This window comes from Myotis davidii, unplaced genomic scaffold, assembly GCF_000327345.1.
Source record: "Myotis davidii unplaced genomic scaffold, ASM32734v1 scaffold376, whole genome shotgun sequence".
Lineage (NCBI taxonomy): Eukaryota > Metazoa > Chordata > Mammalia > Chiroptera > Vespertilionidae > Myotis > Myotis davidii.
Genome location: NW_006288121.1, coordinates 2,750,165 through 2,774,084, shown reverse-complemented (window position 1 = coordinate 2,774,084; position 23,920 = coordinate 2,750,165). Strand labels below are relative to the sequence as shown.

General features: G+C 37.7%; 1 protein-coding gene and 1 long non-coding RNA gene across 2 annotated transcripts in view; both read left to right on the top strand.

The window, feature by feature from the left end:
- The window catches only part of NEBL (nebulette), a 370,552-nt gene that overhangs the window by 176,082 nt on the left and 170,550 nt on the right, over nucleotides 1–23,920 (top strand). The window contains exon 4 of the mRNA XM_006759924.2: nucleotides 21,397–21,504. Within this exon, the coding sequence (XP_006759987.1) occupies nucleotides 21,397–21,504 (108 nt within the window). The remainder of the gene's footprint in view (nucleotides 1–21,396; nucleotides 21,505–23,920) is intronic.
- Nucleotides 22,853–23,915, top strand: LOC107182509. Its single transcript, XR_001513225.1, has 3 exons — nucleotides 22,853–23,052; nucleotides 23,140–23,217; nucleotides 23,732–23,915. It is a non-coding gene; the product is annotated as an uncharacterized LOC107182509 (long non-coding RNA).

The window sequence follows — 23,920 nt, the reverse complement described above, 5'->3', positions numbered from 1 at the left end:
TTATTTCTGCTCTGATCTTTATTACGTCCTTCCTTCTGCTCACTCTTGGCTTTTCTTGTTGCTCTCTTTCTAATTCTTTAAGTTGTAGAGTTAGATAATTTATTACCACTTTTGTTTGTTGAGGTGGGCCTGTAATGCTATGAACTGCCCTCTCAGGACTGCTTTCACTGTGTCCCATCGATTTTGGACTGTTGTGTTTCCATAGTCATTTGTTTACAGGAAGTTTTTAATTTCTTCTTTGATCTCTTTGATGACCCAATCATTGTTTAATCGAATGCTACTTAGCCTCCAACTGTTTGAATTTTTTGATTGTTTTTATTGTAGTTGATTTCTAATATTATGCCATTGTGATCTGAGCAGATGCTTGATATTTGTCTTCTTGAGTTTTGAAGTACTTTGCCTGTGTCCCAATATGTGGTCTATCTTTGAGAATGTCCCATGTGCACTTGAGAAGAATGTATGTTACATAGCTTTGGGGTGAAATATTCTGGAGATGTCAATTAAGTCTATATAATCTAGTAAATCATTTAGGATTGCTGTTTTTTGTTGTTGTTGACTTTTTTTGTCAAGAGGATTTATCCAGTGATGTCAGTGGGGTATTAAAGTCCTCTACTATGATTGCATTGCTGTCAATCTCTTACTTGATATCTTCCAGAAGTTTTTTTTATGTACTTGGGTATTCCTGCATTGGGTGCATATATGTTTACCAGAATTATATCCTCTTGTTGCATTGATACCTTTAGTATTATGAAGTCTCCTTCCTTATCTCTTGTTATGACCTTCACTTACTTTGTTTTGACCCTCACTTTGAATTATTTTTCTGACATACTGCATGCCTCCATCTCATTTAGTTCCTTTTCTTGAAACTCTGCCTTTTCTTTCCTTTGGTGGTTGCTTCTTTGTCACCCCATTTTCCCTCTCACTGAAGGGTCTAGGTGCCGAGTTGCATGAGGCCTTTGGCTGCATCAGCATGCTTAGCAGGAGGGTCTTGCACTTAGAGACTCCCTAGAAGGCCCAGAGGCTGGGATGTGTGGGGCCTGTGGTTGAAGTAGTGGGGCTGGTGGGAGGGGAGTGTGCTGCGGGGCCCACAGAAGCCCACGGCTAGGAAGGCCAGAGTCCCACTGTCCTTTGGTCTGCAGCTGAGGTAGCAGGTTTTTGGCCAGAGTGGCTGTAGTGTCTGGAGTGGTGTCTGAGGAGAGTCTGGATGGTGGTAAGGCTGGGTTCCTAGTCACAATATCTTTCACCTTCAAGATGGCATGGTTTCTGTGTCAGAGCCAGCTAACCTGGGAGTTATTGCAGTGGTAGAAGGGGCTTCCTATCTAAGAGAGCTCGGTCTACTTTGACACACACACACACACACACACACACACACACACACACCACATGTCCACACACTCCCCTTTTACTCCCTTACTCACTCACACTCACTGCCGTCCTGCCTGCCACCATCTTTGCATCCCTAAATATCAATAACACCATTCCCCCCTCCGCCCCCCATGGGAAGTCAAATGAGATAAGATTTTGTCAATATAAAGTGGATGCTTGGATTTATTATTCTCTTTCTTCCTTTTATCATTCTGGAAAGTATGATTTCACTTTTTCATTCTCATTTGTTTCATTTAAAATTTTCAAGTAAGTTTTGCCTAAGATACATCATAGAAGTTAATGATGAAGAGAAAACAAGGCTTTAGGTCATTTATGGAACTGACTTTTTCATTATATTTCAATGATAGTATAGTTCAAGAACCTGTAAATTGTACGTTGTGTGTGTATCTGTGTTTTGGTATGTCAAGATAACTACAGAACTGCCGAATTTATTTTTGTGAGAGGTTTTAGATGTCATTTGGTTTAATCTTCCTTAAGCTGTGACTTAGGTGAGTGAAAACCACTGCGTGCCAACACACCTGGGAAAATGGTTAGCTGTGCTGATGCAACATGGAGTTGCCTCTGTTAGGATCTAACCTGGATGTACTTTGGAAATTTTGAAAAGAAGAGAATAGTTATTAAATTACGTTCAGCTTAATTATTTTGCTTTGGTCAACAAGATATGTGACATTTCTATTACTATTGGCTTTATTTTAAAATTTGTACTTGTTTTTGAATAGGCTAATCTGGTTATTACAAAAGATAAATCAACTTTCAAACCGTAGGACTGTTTTCTATTATTGATATATATTATATGTGGATTATATATATTATTATATGGATTATACATATGTGGATTGCTTTGCATGAGTTACGTATGGTATACATTACATGGTTATATTTTATTCACTTGAAAAAAGAGAACAAGAAATTATGATGTATTATTGCCTCAGGTGGGTGTTTCCTCATTTAGCATTTTGCCTGTTTTGATATAGTCTATTTCACCCCCATAGAGCAAGGACCATTCTCCATGCTTGTAATGTCACTAAGTCCAGAATATACCAAACCCTTAATCTGAAGAGATGTGCATTTATAATTTTAATTTATTGCACAAGTTATTTTATAATAGCTATAATGGAAACTAAAACCTGAAATTACCCAGAAGTCCATTTCCTAAGAATCTAATGCACCAAGATTTTTATTTTCATCCAGGCCTTCTATACATGGTTGTTTGCTTTTTAAAAACACATAATTTTAATCATAACTTACATATGAATCTTTTTATTTAGGGCTACTCTCCACCCTGAATATTGTTACATTTAGCATAGATGAATATTTATAATTGCAGACTATATTTGGGAGGTGCATTTACTTTTATTTATTTTTATTTTTTTCAAATAGAACAATAATTTTATATTCTTACTACTATGAACATTTCTAACTAACCAAAGTGAGTAGCAGGTTCAGGGAGAAATTTGGCTGAAGATAGTCTGATGTTTAATTAGCAGGCTAGATTGAGATTTTATGGTACTACAGTTGATGCATGTTCTGGTATTTTATGTGGGGATAATTTTATTTAAATGTCCCAGAGCTTGATTTAAAAAAGACTGTTTTTGGAACACAGTTTGCTGTGGGGATGAAGTTCCCAGGATCCAGGGGAGATTGAAGGCTTTCTGGAAATGGGAGGCATTTTCTTTAAGGAGAAGGAAGGGCTGTGATGGACAAGTGCTCAGCAATGCATGGGAGCTGATTTTCCAGGGGGCTCTTTATAAACTCCAGAATGAAAACAGTGTTTCCAATTTATAAAATGTGCCTAATTTTCTAGCTTCAGAAAGTTGCGTTCACAGTGTTACAGGGTACAAACTTCTCATTGTCAAAAGCTGATGAAACAGCTATTTTTGTGTTGGGATGAAAAATTTTAGCAGTTTGCCTTCTCTCTCAAAGTAATAGTTTTAGTTAAATATTTCATCTTGTTCTATATGAAAGCAGGAATAACATTTCATTCTGCTAGATTATTTAGTTTTGTCCCTTGGATCCTGTCAAATAAATGGACAGCTACGTCGTTCCGATAGCTTGGAAACAAATAATTTTGTTATTAAGTTGAAGTAACATCATGATAGCATCGTGATAGTTTGATCCGGAATGGTGGCAGAAACCAATGTAGCTTAAACAAGTTTGATATTAGATTTTTGCTATGTGTTCTTTGTGTATATGTTTTCAATATCATCTTGACTTTTGTAGAAGTTTGTAGATTTTTTTTTTTTTGAAACTGAACTTGTTGGATTTTGAATGTTTGCCTGGAAAGCTTCAATATTAGAAAGTGCTTTTTTTTTTTTCTCTTGCTAGGTTTTGATTAAAAATTAATTATCGGGTGAGCCATTTAATATTTTTACCTTTTGATAAATGACATGGATTTACAAGATAGATAAATTAGAGTAAATTACTTTCTCTTTAAGAAAGTAATTACTGTAAAAGGATTTTAAATACCAGCTCCCCGAGGCATTGAAAATGGGACTTGATTAACTAAAGTATAACTTACAGTTAGCCATAAGAAACCAGTATTTCTTAGTATCTTATAGGTTTAGGCATTTTTCCCTTGCTGTGCGTATCAAGTGTAGCATTTTTCTGGAGCCTTTCATAGCAGAAGTAAGTGCATATGTGTCATTCGTTTGTGGCTGGGCTGCCCAGTTGGCCTAGCCAATTTATTAACGAGGCCAAGGATTGGTTTCCGTCCCTGGATAAGCCAATCACTGTAAGTTCTCTCTGCCCCGTATGCATTAGACTGCAGCAGTTATCACTGGGTGCCTGTGACCACTTAGGAACAGATATTTTTGGCACATATCTTTGCAATTTGAGAACAACTGGTGTATTTATTGCTATGGAGAACTGGAATGATTAAGGAAAGAAAGTTTTTTTTCCCAAGTTCAGCGTTATGGTTAGCCAAAGGTTAATCAGAAAACTCCCTTTACTTAACTGATGATTTTTGAAAATAGTTCTAAAATATATCGAAATGAAACCATGGTTAATGTGCAGTGCACAATTTCACATTAGAGTAGAAGCATACTCGTGTTTTTGTTTTTTTTCCATTGGGTGAGCATTACAAGCTGTTTCAGAGTAATTGTTCTCACCATATTTCATGGTTAATTATCTAGATCATTTTATAGAATGCATCGTAAGTGTTTAGCATCTATGAGACGTATAGAGATCATCTACTTTAATTTCTCACCTTACAAGTGAAGAAACGTGATTCTCAGGAAACCTGCTGAGGTCACGCAGAGTGTTAGGCTTAGCTCCAAGTTTAGAATCCAGGATCCTTCACCAGCGTGACCCATCCCCAAACCCTGTTCCCAGAGAGGGGGGGTGTCTGCCCACTCAGGATATCAGCTTCCAGGCTTAGCGTTTTCTTTATTTTTTATTAAAATTAGCTTAGAGCTAAAACATTCTAGCCAATGTTATGAGGTATTCCTGTGATACATTTCAAGTTTATTGTACGTCTGTTCAAATCTATATAAAACTTGGCTTTCTTATTTAAGATATGATTGTCCTGATATGAGACTTGATTCTTTCTTTTCTAAAATATATTTTTTAAATATATTTTTATTGATTTCAGAGAGGAAGGGAGAGGGAGATAGTAATATCAATGATGAGGAAGAATCATTGACTGGCTGCCTCCTGTACACTCCCTACTGGGGATCAAGCTTGCAACCTGGGCATGTGCCCTGACCAGGAATCAAACCCTGACCTCTTGGTTCCTAGGTCAGTGCTCAACCACTGAGCCACAACAGCTGGGCTTGATTATTTCTTTATATGGGCATTTCTAAGTAAAACCATGATGAAAAAAAGAAAATATCAAAATGGCTAGAAAAAACCAAATGATAGTGAGGAAGATTTTTATTGTTAAGTGTTAAAAAATATTCAAACGGGTATAAATGGGATGCTTGCCAGTTTTTTCCTGATGTTTTTAGGATTTTTGCATAATGGAAAAAATATTTCAACAGAAACAGTGGGTATAAAAAGCTAAGTGACAGTTATCTTGTTTTTAATCATTTTGTGTAATTACCATCTTCTGAAGATGGTTTTAAATAATGTTTTAGTTATATTATAGTAGAGGCCCAGCACACATGAAATCCTGTGCGAGTAGCTTGCTTCTGCTTGCCTCAGCTGGCTGACCTGCCCATCGCCGCTTGTAGCTCTTGGCTGCCAGTAGCTCTCCACTGCTAGTAGCTTGCGCCCTGCCCTCCTCGAGAGCCGCTCGCTGCTCATTTGTTTGGTCGCGATGCCGTACAGCATCACGACCACAGACCTTTTATGATATAGATCATTGCTTAAGTGTGGTTATCACCAGCAGCCCAAATAGTGACATCCCAGAAAATTCTGGAAAACAGAATTCTTGTTTAACTCTATTCTATTGTAGCCATTTGGAAAAGGGGACTTTCTCATCTGAGGAGTTGTTAAAAATGTTTAAACAATGTTTTATAATTTTTTTTTTTGTTTCTTTAACATCATGACAGATTCCCAAACCATATGCAGATGGTCTTCAACTAACCACTGTTTAGGATTATCTGAACCACTTTTCTATTAGTGTGTGTAACCGAGCTTTGATCACAAACAGCTGTGTCAAGCCTTAGCCCTACAGATGAAAGGTATGAGACTGAGAGGAAAGTAATCTGGAAGGCTCTAAAACCCATTGAGGTGTTTTATATGATAACAAAATGTATATGAGTGTACCAATTAGGATTCCATTTGCAGCAAGTGCCAGAAATCCTACTGGCATTAGGATTGCTGGCTCAGGTGTCCGAGAAGCTCAGGGGTGAATGCGACTTCAGGGCAGGGCTGCTCATAGGTTCCCGGAGGACGTCTTCAGGACCCAGTTTCTCTCCATGCCTCAGTTCTGTGTGAACGCCATGGTTTACCTCCTGAGGCTGCAAGATGGTGCCACACCTGCAGCTTACTCCCTGGAAAGTGCCAGGTGAGTGAAAGAGAGGCTCCCTCCCACCAGTGATGTCACTGCTTCTCTCTTCCTTGGCTGGGCATTGTGTCCACGGCTGAAGGACTGCCTAAGAGAGGGGACAGCAGTGTTAGGTGTGGCCAGTTCCACGTCACATATCCCCCTTTGGAAAGAGATGGGGAGACCTGAGTTTTCAAAGGAAGTGAGGGTGTTGTACCAAAAGAAGGGGTGACGGATGCTGGGTGGTCCAAGAATTACAAATGCTGGTTGCAATATAGGTGATAGTTCATGTTTTCCACTTTGTGATCATTTTGTAATTTTGCATTTATTGTGGAATGCAATAGTGCCCTTTATTTTATAATACTAGGAAGGGAGTGAGACAAACTATTTTCCTGTGTTTGTGAAGCCAACATTAAAATGCCTTTTTTTTTTTGGCCTATATTAGTATTTGAAGCTGCTTTGGCATACTGTCCCTCTAAGTGGGACGTAACCTTGAATCATTATGTTTATTTTTGAACTGTAGGTGTTTTCTCTCTAGCCGGTGTCCCTGAAACGTGAGGTTTGAGCTCGTACTCACATGGAAGACAGTGCATGAAATCACCTGTGTGTTAAATGAAGGTATCCACTGGATTTTAGTGAGGGAGCTGTGACTAAAAGTACGATGATGCTGAGGCTTTCATGAAATGTTTTTAGCATAGTCCTGATCAGACTTGGGAAAAGATGAAATTCTTGCCTGTTGGAAGAGAAAAATAATAAATTTAAAGTATGTCCAGTGTCGGAGATGATTCACAAAGTATTGATACTTAGATAGAAAATGACTTGCTAACAAAAGCAGCACGAAGAGCCAGGTGCTGGGCAGTGATGCCCAGATAAGCCTCTCCCGATCGATGCCTTTGTTAGAATTCAGGGTGGTGGCGGTGCGGTCGAGGTCACACCGGCCTTGCGGTGTGAGAAGGTCTCTCCCTTTCAGTGGCCCCCGATGACAGTTTGCGAGGCTTTGGGGAGCATGAGCACAGAATGGAGACGGGAAGGGATGTAACCAGGGAGACACGCAAAGGTCCAATCACAAAGCTTTGGTGTCCAGACATTACCCAAGGACAGTGCAGCCACACCGATGCATTTTAAACTGAGGAACGAAGTTCTCAGGTTTACAGTTTGAAAGCTCACTTTGGATGCAGATTGTTGAAGGAATAGGACAGGCAGAGAGAGTAGGAAGGCTCTGCAGTCGTCCAAGTGAGTGGTGGCTGGAGTGTGGCAGTGGCAAAGGGAATGAAGACAAGTGGATTGGATTTGGGATAGTGAGGAAGAAAAATCATTAGCATTCGAGGCTGGGATTTTGGGTGGGATGAGAGAGGAAAAGGAATAAGAGGAAATTGGAAACCCGGAAATTAACTTGTTAATTTTATGTAGCAATGTCACGAATAGGGTAGACTCACAGATCAATTCATTTTATACGAATAACCTGCATGCTTTTCATTTAGAAAAGTAAAAGCATTTGGTGCTCTGATTATAGTATTTAATCCAGATGAGCCTTTCCTGGGACTGGGATTAAAAGGTCTCAAACCAGGGGACTGTTTACGAAGATGGGGAATTTATGGTTGAGCAGATTTAAATTTAAATTTTAATTCAGGCCTGTCCTTTAACTGGGGGGATTGCCTAGCTGATGGCATATATATTTTACATTTTGTTCTTTAATTTCTTCTGCAGTGTTTAAGGAGTGTTGGGAGCCTTTTAAACTGAGAAAACAACACACACCACACATTTTAAAAAGGATTTACATTTTATGTTACACATAGTGATTTAAGATTAAATTTATGCCAGATATATTATTTGATTCTCTTTGGGCAAATACTATTTCCCCTCTTCTTGAGCAAATAGAAGAGATGAGCAAGGAGATTTGGCTTGCGTTCTAGATAAAACTGGGGGTATAATTATTCCCTGCATTGCACTGCTGAATTAAGCAGGGCTGCCTCAGAACCTGACTTAATGGATTAGGGCAAAGGGTGGTTGGCAGGGAACTTTCAAAGGTACTATTCTCATGCTTTTGTTCCATTTGACTTTCAAGTTTAATGCTAGTTGGTGCAGACAAACACTACAGATTTCACAATGTTTTCCACCCCTGGTGAGGGGCCTTTTGGTTGCTTCAATCTCAGGCAAAGGAATTGGAGCAGCCAGTGGATCTGGTGGAATTAGTCGTTTTCTGGCTCGGCTTCTCCCCCGCCTCCTCCTCTGGGCTTCTGGGCCAGGGTGCCCACAGTGGTTCTCTCCTCTCCCACAACCCTAGTCTTGTAGCTCTTTGTGTGAGCTGTTATCAATTTCAGTGGCTATGGTTTGTTACCTCTATTTGTACTATAACTAGAAATTTGATAAGGTTATGTACCAGTCAGTTGATTTAGATGTCAGGTGTAGATGCAGCAAATCAACTTTGACAAGTCAAACACCAGTGCAAAAGGTGGGGGTGGGGCGGGACAAGGAGGACCTACAGATAGAGGCAAGTGAAATACCTTACAACCTCACTTTCTCTTTTAACTCGAGGTCAGTACCTTAGACTCTAATTGGTCCCTTCCTGAGTGAATAGTGACTTGCGGCTCCTGCCCATAGGGCAATGACATGGAGGCTGCCTTTGGAGGGCCGATGCTGGCATTCACGGAGATCTGACTTCGGGTGTTCGGATAAAGACATCTGGGTCTGGGAACTTTATTTTGACTGAAGCTGAGATTAAGGTCTCAGAAAACAAGATTTATTAATGCCAGAGTCAGTTTAGATCCATGTAAAACAGAGAGCCTCGTATTTTTAGTAAGCTCTGCTCCTTTCTTTAGGTGGAGGTAAGGGCCCAATGCTTTGCATACGTTTGCCTCCCCAGGTTCTGCAGTCCAGTAAGGATTTGATGAGTACTCCTCACTGGTTTGCCACACAGTAAACGCCCAATTTTGTGGACCTCGATTTAATGGACTTAATATAATGGACAAATGCCGGTCCGTATGTCATATGTGAAGATTACCATCCTGTTAATTTTAAAATAATTTTAACCAAGATTTTCTTACAATTAAATCAACAGGTTATTTTTTTGTTATTAATTCAATGTTATTTTTAACAAATAGGCCATATGTTGGAATACACACTGTAGTAATTTCGCCGACATAAATAAATATGACATATCTACAACTATAGTCTACTACATATTTAAATGCAAGAGTCACCACTTGTAAACAATGCTCACTAATGATTAGTATGTGATCACACCACACCCAGAATGACAATTTGCACGCTCCATACTGGGAATCGAGCTGAAACCTGGGCATGGGCCCTGACAAGGAATCAAATGGTGACTTCTGGGTGGGGCAAAAGTAGGTTTACAGTTGTGAGTTCTTGAAACACCAAGTATATTCATTTGTTTTTTTAAATTCTCACCTGAGGGTATCTTTATTGATTTTTTTCTTTTAGAGGGGAAGGGAGGGAGAGAGGGAGGGACAAAGGGATGGAGAGAAACATCAATTAGTTTCCTCCCATATATGCCCTGACTGGGCATAGAACCCAAAGCCTAGGTATGTGCCCTGATCAGGAATCAAACCTAAAACCTTTTGGTGCATGGAATGATGCTCCAACCAACTGAACTACACCAGCCAGAGCCTGAGTTTATTCTTGTGTTATTATTTATTAATTATTGCATGACTTTTCATACTCAAACTCTAAACCTACTTTTGCCCCACCCTGTATAGGTTTGCCTTGGCATCTACCTGAGCAGAAAATTCCTCATTTGCCAGTGGTAGGTTGGACAGGAAGTAGTTTATCCCCAGTAATGGTTAACATGACGAAGAGATGCTGATGGTATTTTCCTGCTTAGTTTTGTGAAATTACAGAATGAATGTAGAATCATTGATCAGCTGCTTCCTGCATGCCCCACGTTGGGGACCAAGCCTGCAACCCAGACATGTGCCCGACTGGGAATCAACCATGACCTCCTGGTTCATAGGTCAATGCTCAACCACTGAGCCATGCTGGCCCAAGTGAATGTAGGTGTTCAAGTGCAGCTCATCTTGAACAGAGGTTTCAATATATTCTGTAAGCACAATTCAAAGAAATAATGAATTTATATTCAGAGTAGTTTTGTTTGAGTTTATTTAAAGCAATGAAACACACACAATCTCTATAATAGCTCTTGCTACTGAAGTATTGATGGTGCTGACAAAGAGAAAACTCAGACCAGATGGTTTCCAAACAGTGGAACCACCTGGCTCTTTGGCAATGCCAATTTATTCCTGTTTCTCAAATAGCTGTACTTTCACAGACTGTGAAATCTATAAGTGCGATGTTCACGGGCTCAGGGGGCTCAGGCAGAACAACATTCCAAAACTGGGATTATTAAGGGACATTAAATACTTACCCACATCAACTCAGACCCCTCTCTTCCACTTCCATTACTTTTAGAGTACCATTTCTTCTTCTTTCTAACTATGAAACTCAGTTCTTCTTTATTTTCACATTGCAAATAAAATGCGATTGCTTCTTGCTATGTTTATTCTGGAGGGAAAATTTGTTCTTTTGGGAAAAGGAGTCACCCAGAGCCTGTTAATGAATTCAGACCAATGGGGAGACTTTCAGGTCAGCAAGGGAAGAATATAGTAATTGCATGTGTAGCACCACGAAATTATACTGAATCATGGAACTTGAAACTTCGTGGAAATACAGCCAAGATAATGTATTAATTGACGTGCAGATTTATGCAGTAGTTTCTCCAATTATGTTAAATGTTGGGATTTTCTTAGATTATTTAGTATCTAATTTTTCCTGTCAGAAATCAGTTAATTTAAAAGTGAAAATACTGAATAATCTATAGACTTTTCTCAGTTGGTGCTTGAGGATGACAATCATTTTAAAGTTCCAATTTGAAGTACTTACTCATTGATGAATACCCACCAAGCATCCAATTGGTAGTGTGTGTAACCATTCAAGATCTGATACTGGCCAGTGTATGTAACATGTAAGACAATTTAAACATTAATTCAGATATTGTGCACACTATTGTTTAAAATCTGGTCTTTTAAAAGAAATAATCATATAGGTATTTTTGTTAAAATTACGTTTCATTCTAAGTGAAGGTCTTTGAAGTGTACAAGATGTTTAAATTACCATCCTATAGCATGACAGGGTAGGAAGGAGCAGAAGCTTTCAGCACAGATGTGGGTTTAAATCCTGACTCTGCTGCTCACCAGAAAGTCATGCAAGGCTTGTATCTTCACCATGAACCTGCAGTTTAGTGTATTAATTAGGATTTTTGGCTGCAAAGGAAAAAGAACCTCATCCTCATTAACTTGAACAAGATGATAATTTTTTGAGGGTATTAGGGTGCAGAAATCCAAGGGCAGGAATGTGCTTGTTTGGGCTTTAGGAACAGTGGGAATCAGGACTTAAATGCCACCAGACCAGGACTCTATTTTTGGCAAAGGAGGTGCATCTGCCTGCTGTATTCTGGTGGTGGCATACCTGGCTGTTGATAGTTCTCGAGTTTTAGTTACCAGAGGGAGAGACTCACTCTACATTTTGGGTTCTCATTCCCAAATCCCCCAAACATCTTGACTTGGACTAGCTTAGGTCAGATGACTGACTGCCTTTGGGCCAATCAGTGGTGGTTAAGGAAGTGGGTTTTTTTTTTTTTTTTTGAAAGATGGTGCCTCCTGGGCCAACTATAATGGAGGGAGTGAGGCATGGGACTGTTACTAGGAGGAAGGAGGTTTCGGGTGGGCCAAACAATAGGTTTTCTATTGAGAAACTAAATTTTTCATATGTAAAAAATGGTAAAATTGATATATCTTTTACGGAGTGTTTTTGAAAATGAAACAAGTTAGTCTGTCAAATGTCTAGTGTAATGTCTGATACCTTGTAGTTCTTTAATAAATCATAGCTGCTATTACGTAGCAAGGAGGCAACAAGCCACCATTTCTCAAAACTCACACTAGTAACCAACGTGAAACTCTGAGAATCCATTATTTTCCACTTCATTCTTCAACACTTCCAATATATTTATTTCTAATAGTTTCTTCGCTGAGTAAGACCTGAGTTAGTCCTAGGTTTCTAGTTGTAACATAGATATGTTAATAACCTGTTGACATTTCTAGGAGTTTTATATTTTAAGTAAAATTTTGTATTAAGGATTTAATCTTGAAAATTTTTGGATTAAAAGCCTTGCTGAGATCCATGGGTTTTTCCTGTGTGATGCAAGTTGTCTATCATGGAACTAATCTCAGTGTCTTTTGTGTGTACATTAAGTGTACTGCATTTAGATTTATTCTTCTTTTGCATTTTTCTGTTGCATTTTTTTTCCTTTATCAGTTTGGTAGGAGTAGAAGGAGCATTTTCTTATAGAAAAACAGTCAGCGTTGCCTGATGGATAATGCCATTGAAGTGTAGGAGGGTTGTTAGGGCCAATTTTAAGTGACATTATCAATCTGTTAGGGAGCAGGCATGTGTAAGAAGGGAGGGATCATCTGTCACCTTCATCGGCTGTGACTCTGAGATGAAGGACAGGTTATTTTCACTTTCATGACTGTTTCATGTTAGTTCTGCTCTGTTTGTTTACATTTGCTTGCATTTGATTTTACCCTTATTTCTTTTCTTTATCAAAGTTTGGCTGTAGCTTTCTTTGCTGAATTACTTACTACTTCCCCAATTCTTTTTTTTTTTCCTAACTGGAAATTATGCATTTCTTAATACTTTATAATTCAGACTATGCACACAGGAATGTTCCCTGTTGTAATTTATTATATTCTCCTTAATTTAACCTTGCATGATATTTTCTGGTTCAAAATAATTTCAACATATTCCACTCTGTGTGTGAATTAGGCTATTTATATTTTAAAATTATAATCATGTAATGGGATGAGGCTGGCTTTCTCTAAGGGATTAATAGCTGAGAGAACACGTGTCCAGAAATAAAAATTCATAAATCATCTGAATTATTAAATGTTATTTAAAAATTAACATGGCAACAGTAGAGCAGCAATAGTCAGACTCTGTGAATCCATTACTCCCCAGGACTGTATCGAGTATTAGAATATTAATTGTCTTTGCCTCTGCAGTACCTGATAGTTACTCGGATGATACTTTAGTTTCCTGAAGAAGTTAATCATCACCACCAAATACTTAATTTGCTCCACAGAGTAATTTATAACTGATAAACAGAATTTGGTGGATTAGTTACATTTTTCTATTGTGAAATTCTTGGTGAAAATACGCAGTATGTGTATATATTTTAGGCTCTAATTTTCTTTGTTAACATAGGCAAGATTTTTTGCTTTTAATCAATTTCCACCAGTACTACAGCTTGGGCCATGGCATTCTTCCTTCTGGCCTGATCCTTATTAATCGAAAATTTAAACAGTCACTTTGTTCAAAAGAAATACCCGGGAACATGTTTTGAATGAAAAATGTGGACTGTGTTAAGCTTTTCTTTGGGTGATAATTTTTGTACCTCCTGTGACATCACAGAAACCATTACAGAAAATGAATTAGTTACAGTTTGAAGTTATGTAGATCTTCTGGAATGCTCTACTTAGAAATATCCAGTTGGTTCCATTTTCCTCTCTGTTTATAAGACATTACTTTTATCTTACTTGTGTGCAGTTTCATATTTTTATTTATGCATCTTTTCATTGTCAGATGAAATGGAAGATATTGTCTAGGGCAGTGATGGTGAACCTATGACACGCGTGTCAGAGGTGACACGTGAACTCATTTTTTTGGTTGATTTTTCTTTGTTAAATGGCATTTAAATATATAAAATAAATATCAAAAATATAAATCTTTTTTTTTACTATGGTTGCAAATATCAAAAAATTTCTATATGTGACACGGCACCAGAGTTAAGTTGGGGCCGAGCTCAAAAGGTTCGCCATCACTGGTCTAGGGAGATGCCAGAGAGAGACTTGTGCTCCCTATTAGCTCTGTACCCTCTTCAAACTCTCTTCCTTCGTTGATAAAATGGGCATTAAAATGTATATGAAAGAGGATTTATCTGAAGATAATATAGGTAAAACATATTTTAATTTTCACTTAATTTTTAAATTTATATTCTACTTTGATCCACAGAAAGCTGAAGGAGCGCCTGAATGCAGGAGGCACAGTGCTGGCCCAGGTGGTAGGATGTATTCTAGATGTTTTCAGTACAGCTCCTGGGATGTAGTAGGCACTTAATAGATGTCAGGCATTATTGTTATTTCATTTAATTCTCACAAAAGTGCTGTCAATATGGTACTACAATTATGCTCATTTTGTGCATGAGTAAACTAAGGCTCAGAGAGATTAAGTAACTTGCCTAAGGTCACACAGCTAATAAGAGTTGGAACCAGAGCCCCCAGGACAGGCTTGGCAAATTCTGAGCTTGAGTTGTTAACTCATAAGCTACTTGTAAGTATCTTAGGGGTGATTTTTAATTATCTTATTGAGAAATTAATTAAGATATGCCTTATTATGCATTCAGAGTATTTATTTCAAATGAAATTGAGACTTCACTGTTTTTAACTGAAAACAGTTCAGTTAAAGTAAAGGGATTCCAACTGTGATAAAGTTGGATTGTAAATATGCATAGAAAATGGACAAATCTATAAATATCAGTAAATACCTCAGCAAATGCAGTGAGAAGCTAATTTAAGACGTAGACATCTATGAAAATTAGTTTTAATGCTTTTTAATTATGTTTGAAAAGGTAATTAAGAATTTAATTTTATTTAATTAACCATAAACTTACAAATTATCACATTGATAAAAAAGCAAATTTGCTTTTTGAGCTCATTTCACTTAACGTTTGTTAAAATTAACTTCACCTTAAAAAAAGCCCTTAATCAGATTTTCCTTTGTAGCTGTTTAATTCCCATCTAGCATGGAAAGATTAGCCAGTTTCCTGCCTTTTAGACATTAAAAATACAAAACTAGATAGAAATCAATCCTGAAAGAGTTATGAAGCTTTTAATACATGCTTAGCACCAAGCAAAATGCGATGAGATAGAAAGAAGCATATGGCCCACGTTCTCCAGTACTTTAAAACCTACTGAACTATGTAAGAGAGTACATAATTGAGCGCTAAATTTTGCAGATCAAACCAAGAATTTTGCATGTAGTTTAAAAATGATACCAACCTCATAATCTACCCTTGACGAAATGTAAAGTATCCATCATGTCATGAAAGATAATAAAATTGGTATTGATTTCATGGTATTGGGTGGAGACTTTGTGTGAAATAAAGGGGAGAATAACACGAACCAGTAATAAATATGTCTGTAGACTTTAGGTTTCCGTTAAACATATCCTGACAAGGTAAGCTGCTTTAAGGCTAACGGATATTCTCCTTTTGTTGGCCCTCTGCCCCTAGATTCCTCTTAGCTGTCTGGTCTATCGTGATTGGCCAACGATCCCCTCCCACTGCTACTGTTGCTCACTATTCCATGCATGGAATCTCTTTCACTCTCTCAATTCCTATTTTTCCTGCTTTTTTGCCTCAATTCAGTGTTTGCCAATATACTAGTAGTTAAATGGCTTCATTAAAATGAAGAAACTTAAAGTGACTCATCTAATTTTCTGCCTAGGGATATCCACAGGCTCACTCGCCGTTTACAAAAACCCAACTCTTGTCTTTAGCTGACGGATAATACCAACTGATTTCTGGTTCTCATCTCCTCTTTCTGTTCTCCTGCTCATGACTTTGGTTTAACCTCTGGGTGCTTAGCTTCCCCATCTGGGGTTTTAAAACTCTGCCCATACTTTCTTTGAAAATGATTGTAAAATATTTGGTCAGTACAAAATAATATATGGCGTGTACTTGAAAGTTTTATAGTGTGATAACGAAAGGATCGCGTGTGCATCTACTTTCCAACTTAAGAACTTGAACATGACCAGGAACAGCGAGGCTCCTTTTCCATGAGCAGCTCTCATTATTCCTCTGATGTCATGCATATCAAGTCCCTTTCCCCCCATTTATTTACCGTGTATGTATGTATTCCTTGCTTTCCCCCCTTCAGCAAAATGTTTCTGACATTCATTCATGAGGGCCATGCAGCTGGAGTTCATTTATTTTTATTCCTGGGTAATATTCCATTGTATGAAGATACAATAATTTGTTTATTGTCCTGTGATGGATGTCTAAGTTGTTTCCAGTTTTTTTGTGTGTTTTTTTTTTTTTTTATAATACAAGTGTATTATTATGGACATATTGGTCTATGTTTCCATATGTTCATGGTCAAGACTTTCTTTGGAGAGGAGCATAGTTGGGGCTGGAGCTGCTGAGGTGTGTCCATCTTTGACCTCAATGTTGACTCTTATTTAATCTCCTTTCAGTTTATTGTTCAACAGTTTACCAGTCTCTGGTTCCATTGACTTCTTAAACAATAAGTGGCTTTCTGCCTAAGAAGGGCTGGTTTCTTTGGTGGTTTTAATTTTCTACATTTATTTATATTGTTATAATAGTAGCACTTTGTACTTGCAGTATTTGGGGGAGAGAACTCATGTCTCAGAATTAGAAAATAATTCCGTTTGCAGCTCTGCTCACTGTTTTGTCACTGTGAGCCTTTTTCTTCCACTGTGCTAGCACCACCCTGGCTTCTAGTATGAACTTCTGAGTGTTACCTGCTGATGACTCCAAACACAAGATATCACTGAGCACACACACTTTGGCAGAAATGATCATATTTAAGTAGCACAGGTCATTGGTTTAACTTAATAAGGAGGAAACTAATATTTGCTAATGACCTACTCAGGGCGTGTCCTCGCTTGACCCTTTCACGTGTCATTTATGTTAACCCTCCGAACACTGTGTAGCATATTGCTTTTCTTTCCCCTCTTCATTTTATAGCTGGGGATCAAGAGTATTAGAGAAGTTGAACAAATCAAGATCACAGAACAAAATTAGGGCTTAAATTCAGGCCTTTTGACTCTTGATTTAGGGTTCTAATCTATAGTACAGGAAGAGAAATATTTATGTGTGTGTGTGTGTGTGTGTGTGTGTACATATGCAGATACATACATATGGATTATGTCAATGCTAGGTAGCACTCAGTATTTGAAATACATTTTTGTTACTTCTGAAGAAAAATATGGCAAATCGTATGGCCTGTTGTATAAATTTCTTACATTTGACTTTAAGAATGCATTTCCATGTGCCTTTATTCATTTTTGAAGGGATGAGCCCATAAGAAACGAAGACTGCATTGCTCTTCATGTAGAGTGCATTCTCTTTCTGAACTCACAGTGGCATCTTGATTCTGTTCCCTGCTCCTGTGTTCTTCCTGACCTGTTCTGACTAGAGTGTGCAGCTCGCCTGACCACCCTAGAGGGCAGGGGTTTGGGGGCTGGGTGAGAAGAGAATTAGACTGACAGCTGTCAGAGGGAAGGGGAATTAGGGACTAGGTAAAAAAGGTGAAAGAATTAAAAAAAAATAACTCATGGACACAGACAACAGTATGGTGATTGCCAGAGGAAAAGGGAGGTAGGGGGAAGTAGAAGAAGGTAAAGGGAGGGTAGATGGAGATGGAAGGAGACTTGACTTGGGGTGATGAACACACAATGTGAAATACAGATGATGTGTTGTAGAACCACCTACCTGAAACCTGTATAATGTTATGAACCGCTGTCAATTCAATAAATTCAATAAAAAGGCAGTATTTCTGACCTTTCTCACCTCCTTTCTAGCTTCATTTTCTCTTAGACTCACCACTAACATACCATTTATTCAACTTATATAGATCTTGTGTCTTTTCTATTTCCCAGTATAATGTAAGCTTCCAGAGGTGTGGGATCATTTACCCTTTTTTTTTTTTTTTGCTGCATGGTTCCCACACCTGGAATAGTACTTGGCACATAGTAGGTGCTCAAAGGATTGAATAAATGAACATTCGAGGAGGAGATTCCAGAGAATGGCATTCTGAGAATACCGCCATTGTTATTTGTGGGATCATCATGAAGTACTTTTTAACAGCAGAGTAAGCAAGAGATGAAATGATAATTTTGTATCCAATCCTGAAGCATAAGGGAAGAAAAGGCATTTTTACTGAGGAAAGAGGAGTTTCTAAGAGAAATTTATAAGAGGCTCAATGAATACTTTGAGTTAATGTTGGATGCTTATATATAAAAGCACTTGCTATGGACTGAATGTTTGTCTCCTCCCCTCCCCCCGCCCCACCTCTCCCAAATTTCTTACGAGAATAAATTCTTATGAGACCTAATCCCGAATGTGATGGTATTAGGAGGTGGGGGGCCTTTGGGAGGTAATTATGTTATGAAGGTGGAGACCTCAGGAATGGGATTAGTGCCCTTCTAAAGGAGACCCCCACAGAGCTCCCTCACGCCTTCCACCAGTTGAAGTTACAGTGGTCTTTGAACCCAGAAGCAGGCTTTCACCAGATACCAATCTGTCAGTGCCTTGGTCTTGGACTTCCCAGCTTCAGAACTATGAGAGGAATTTCTGTTGTTTGTAGGCCGTCCGTCTATGGCATTTTTATTATAGCTGCCTGAATGGGCTAAGATGGGAACTATGGCTGGCAGTTTCTTTCCAAATATGGTCTAGATCTATGTTTCTTAGCTAATTTCCTGGGTCTTTCCCCTTCACCAGATGCTGCAGCCAAATGGATCCATTTTTCAGTCCCTGAATATGAGGTTTCTCTCTTACATCTAGAATTGGGCCAGACTTTCTCCCTCTCTGTTTCCACCCCTCTTCTTTCTTCCCTTCTCCCTCACTTCCTCTTTTTAAATCATTTGTTAATTAACTCCCATGGGCCAGGTGTTATGCTAGGTCTGGGATCACAGTGATGAATAAGATTTAGACCTTGTCACCAAGTTCCATGTGTTCTAGACCTAGTAGAGAGCTAGGATTTCAGTGGGTGGGAGTGTAGAAAAGAGAGGCACTGACTAATGGCTCGAAGGCAGTAAAGATTGACTGGGTGGGCTGGTGCTTGAGTTGGTGCTGAGACTACATATAGGTTTGGTTGCGGATCTCACCTTTAAAAGAATTACACATCTTCTAAAATTCTGAAAACTATTTAAGAAAATGATTGTATCCTCTTCAGTATACTTGAGGCAGGCCCAAATCATCATTCTTATGTGTCTTGTCAAAGTGGAAAGGGCTGTTAGATGGTAATTATTTAAAAACTGTGATTCTGGGATTTAATGGTTTTTCTTTGAAAATTACCATTAAAACAACAACAACTCAAACTAATCACAGAAATATGTGATTGTGCATTCTCTGAAACTGGCCTTAATGATGTTAGAACTTGGCTTATAGTTTTTCTTCTTAATTCTTCATGCCTGTTGCTATCATAACCTTCTGATCATTCCCTCTTTTATTATTTTACTGTTCTGTGCCCTAGTGCTATCTTCAAGCAAAGCTAAATGGCTTTCCTATTTAGTTGTGCATAAAATACCAAGAATGTACTGGTATGTGTATTTTCACAATGCCAAGAGATTGAGGGTTAGAATGATAATTTCATTTAGCATTTTCTTTCTTTTTCTCTTTGAAAAAACACATATTTTTAAGAGAGGAAGAGAGAGGAAGAGAGAGATAGAAACATCAATGATGAGAGAGAAGCATTGATTGGCTGCCTCTTACTGGGGATGGAGCCCACAACCTGGCATGTGCCCTTGACCATGCCAGGGACCCTTCAGTCTGCAGGCTGACGCTCTATCCACTGAGCCAAATCTGGTAGGAACATTGAACATTTTCTGTGGAAGAAAAAAAGGGTGATAAAGGCCTTTTATTTAGGGAACTAAAGTAAGGGTTTTAGTACTTTTATAAATTTAAATAAAAATATGCAGAGAAAATTAGATATTTTAAAGCTTAAAGTAATGAGACTGTATATATCTATTTGATGTCATCTGGGATTTTTTTTTTTCTATCAAGCTTTTCTGGTAAAAGGAAATCTTCCAGTGGTTTCAAGAACAATAATGCCTGAGAGAATGGAATATTTAAATACAGACAACACTCAACAAAAACAGTCATTTCATGCTGAACTGAGGAAACTTTTAAAATTTATACTTAAAGTTACACTTACTGAATCATATTTTTATTAGCTACCTTAAATGTTAACTATTAATATACGTTTTAATTTGAAACTGATGATTATGAGTGCAAAATGGGTTATCAAAACTGTTTTAATATTTCTTAATATTAAGGCTTCTAAAGAAATAAGAACAGTCAGAGTGATATAACCATCTCAGTCATTGACAAACAGAGTATTTAACTGGCATGACAGTTATCATCATTATGCTAATAATAGGAGATAGGGCTCTAGAAGGATTAAGCATTAGTTATTCCATTCCCTCCAGGAAACGGCAAAATTCAGCTTCACTGGGTTATAATTAGAAACAAAGTGTATTTTAACAATGAAAAAAAAAATCTTAGGTACCTCAGCACACAGTATGCTAAGGGCCTGTGCTTCAAGCCTTTTAATCTCTAGGTGTGGCCTATGGTATAAATACTTCCATAAGCATTTACATACTTGACATTTAGCAATACAGCAGTGTGCAGTCACATCCACATGCGTTGCCTTATGAAATAGAGTGAAAACGTCCTAAGGACAGGGCGAGCTGCTGCTGATTTTGTACGTCTTTCTCATCCATAGTGCAATCCAGGCTCAGAATGGTGCTTTGTCACTGACAAGACGGGCCCAGGAGCAGAAGATTAAGCTTTCTTTTCCATGTTTTTCTTTTTTCCTTTTCTTCAGCAGTAGTACAACTATTAATGGTGATAATAATGACTACAGAACACTTGCTTGCTTGCTATTGGCTAGGTAAGACTACTGTATTAGATTTGATCCTATCCTTGGGACCTATTAAATAGTGTTATTTAAATGTTGTTGTTGTTGTCATTTTATGGATGAGACCTCTGAGGCGCAGAGTGGCTAAGGAACTTGCCCAAGATCACCAGTCAGTAGAGTGGCTGGGCTGTAAGCAGCCAGTCTGGCCAGGCCCCTGCCTCTCCCTGCGCCGCTTGCTGAGAGAGCTGTGTCCGGAGGCGTTGCTTCCAATTTCAGCAGCCTTTTGGCGCTGGCCTATCCCAAGGGGGATCTGTGATTCCTCTCTTTACTTTTTTTTTCCCAAATCAGGTCAAGTACAAAAGAGATTTTGAAGAAAGCAAAGGGCGGGGCTTCAGCATCGTAACCGACACACCAGAACTACAGCGGCTGAAGAGGACTCAGGAACAAATCAGTAATGTAGGTGACTGTTCAGTGATGTCATAGCCCTAACTTGTGTTTCTGGATGAGAAAGTGAGATTGGGTGACTTGGAAGTATTCTTGTTGCTTTGGTATGTGAGCAGTACTCGTTCTCATATAATATGCCAAGCACATCTGTGGAATTCCTTCTCTTTGATTTTATCACAGGTATCTAGAACCTAACACCTCCATAGCAATGTCTATATTTCTTTAACTTAAAAGAAGTTATTACAATTTAACATCTTACTCCATTTTGAATGGTCTTCAGCTTTTGAATTCTTCCAAAATAGGACTTTCATAGCTAAGTTAAAAACCCCAACAGTTTATTTATTTACTTATTTATTTTTTTGCTGTGGATAAGCATACAAAAAATATACATATGAAGTCAGGTATCCTGAGGAACCTCATATTTGCTAATTACGTGTATATAAGATTTTATACTTTAGATATTTATAGAAATGAAGTATTACATCTCATTTTAAAAATAGACATTTACATAGGAAGTCACTTTGAATTTGAAAGCTGCATCTTACTCAGTTATATGTTGTTGTTGTTGTTTTTTAAAGAAAATTGAGACTAACAAGTTCAAAGCATATTAGGTACCAAAAAGTGTTAATTCAGTACTTATTTCAGGTGGACAAACAGCTATTCTTACTTTTTATAATTTATGTCTGTGATTATGATTCTTCCAAAGCATTATATAAAGTTTGTTAAAATGTGTTTTATTAAGAAAAAATTAGTTCAATGTTAGGTATTCAAGAGGAAATATTAATGAAATCAACAACTGTGTACATGATATAAGAGTGTGCAAATACCCATTTTCATGAGAAGTTTGTCTTGTGTGTCATGTATAGTCACTAAACTTTGTATATATAAACCTTACGTTATGTAGCCTTAATTACCAGGAAATGTTTAATTAGCAAATGGTTTTAAACTCATTGATACATGGCCATCATGATTATATATAGAGTGACAATTTGCAGATAGAATAGTATATAATTTGAGAAAGAATTTCATTTGTCAAAAGCTCAAAAACAGAATAATGTTTTAAAAAAACATGTAGGGTGTGAGAGGAGGCAGAGTAAACTTTTTTTTTTCATATTTCTAATGTTTACCCATTATTTGCTCTTTAAATGGACATTTTATGAAGGATTTTTTTCCTGTTAAGAGAAAGGAATGAATTTTAAGGATTCATGACTTCTGTCCCTTAGTTTTTCTACTCAATCTCAATAAGCCCCACTGATGAATACTGAAGATCACGGCCCTCATCTGTCTTTCTCTTTTCTTTATTTTTTCCTTAAATCAAAACTGATTTTTTACTTTTAAAAATGCAAATTAAAGATATATTTCACTGGCAGTTACATTCAGTAGCGTCTCTTTTTTGTGTGCATTATTTTGGGGAATTTTTATTAAAAATATAAAAATAATGCTGCACAAAACAAAGCTATAAATCTTCAACTATCACAGAAATTTATTTCAAAAAGAGCGAAACATTCTGCTTAAGATATCGACGTGACAGCTAACACAAGGATTGCAGTGGATTGAAAGGTAAGGTTTTTAATTTATATTCAAATTCAGCCAATATTCATATTTAATAAGAAAAGAACTGATCATTTCACCAACCTTTATCATTAGCAGGAATATGCATTTTATTCAATACCAGAGGCTGTTTGCAGATCCACTCTTCATTATGCAAAAACCCTTGTCACACAGGTATGTATATACATGTATATATCATATACATAAGAGTATATAAAATACTATTTAGATTAAGCCTATAATTTAGACAGTGCTGATTTTTAAAAGCTTATAATTTAGATATCTTAATGTTTTTCCAATTGTCTTGATATTAGCAACCATAGAAGTCTTGCAAGTAGTACTTGTAGCACAATGAGGCATGTGAATATGTGGATAGTAGTAGAAAATATAGATTTCATAATATTACTGGTAGGAATTTACTCTTGAAGAAGGGAAGCTGTTAAGTATTCTGAGGTCTAGTGAATTTATTATTCATTTAGAAATGCTGCAACTTTATGAACTTTTTCCATGATCTCATGGGGTTTTCCATATTAACAAAAGACCTTTTTTTTTTTTTTTTGTAAGAAACATGGGTTAATCTGAAAGCTGGTATGTTGGCCAGTTCCATTTTCCACATTACTTTCAGATAAACCCAAACACTGAAATATATTGGCCAAATGCAGACAACAGTTGTTGTTGTTTTTTTCAGACAGCAGTTTTTGACAGTGGCCTGGTCTGTGTCTGTTTTGAGATGGAGAAGGTGAGAAAATGTCCAGACTGGACAGACATCAGACTCTTTCTGCTGGAGGTGCTGGGAGGCGCATCCTGGAAATTAGAAGGGATATGAGATTTGAGCTCCAGGTTTAATACAGGATGACGTAAGTGGGTTAACTAAGCC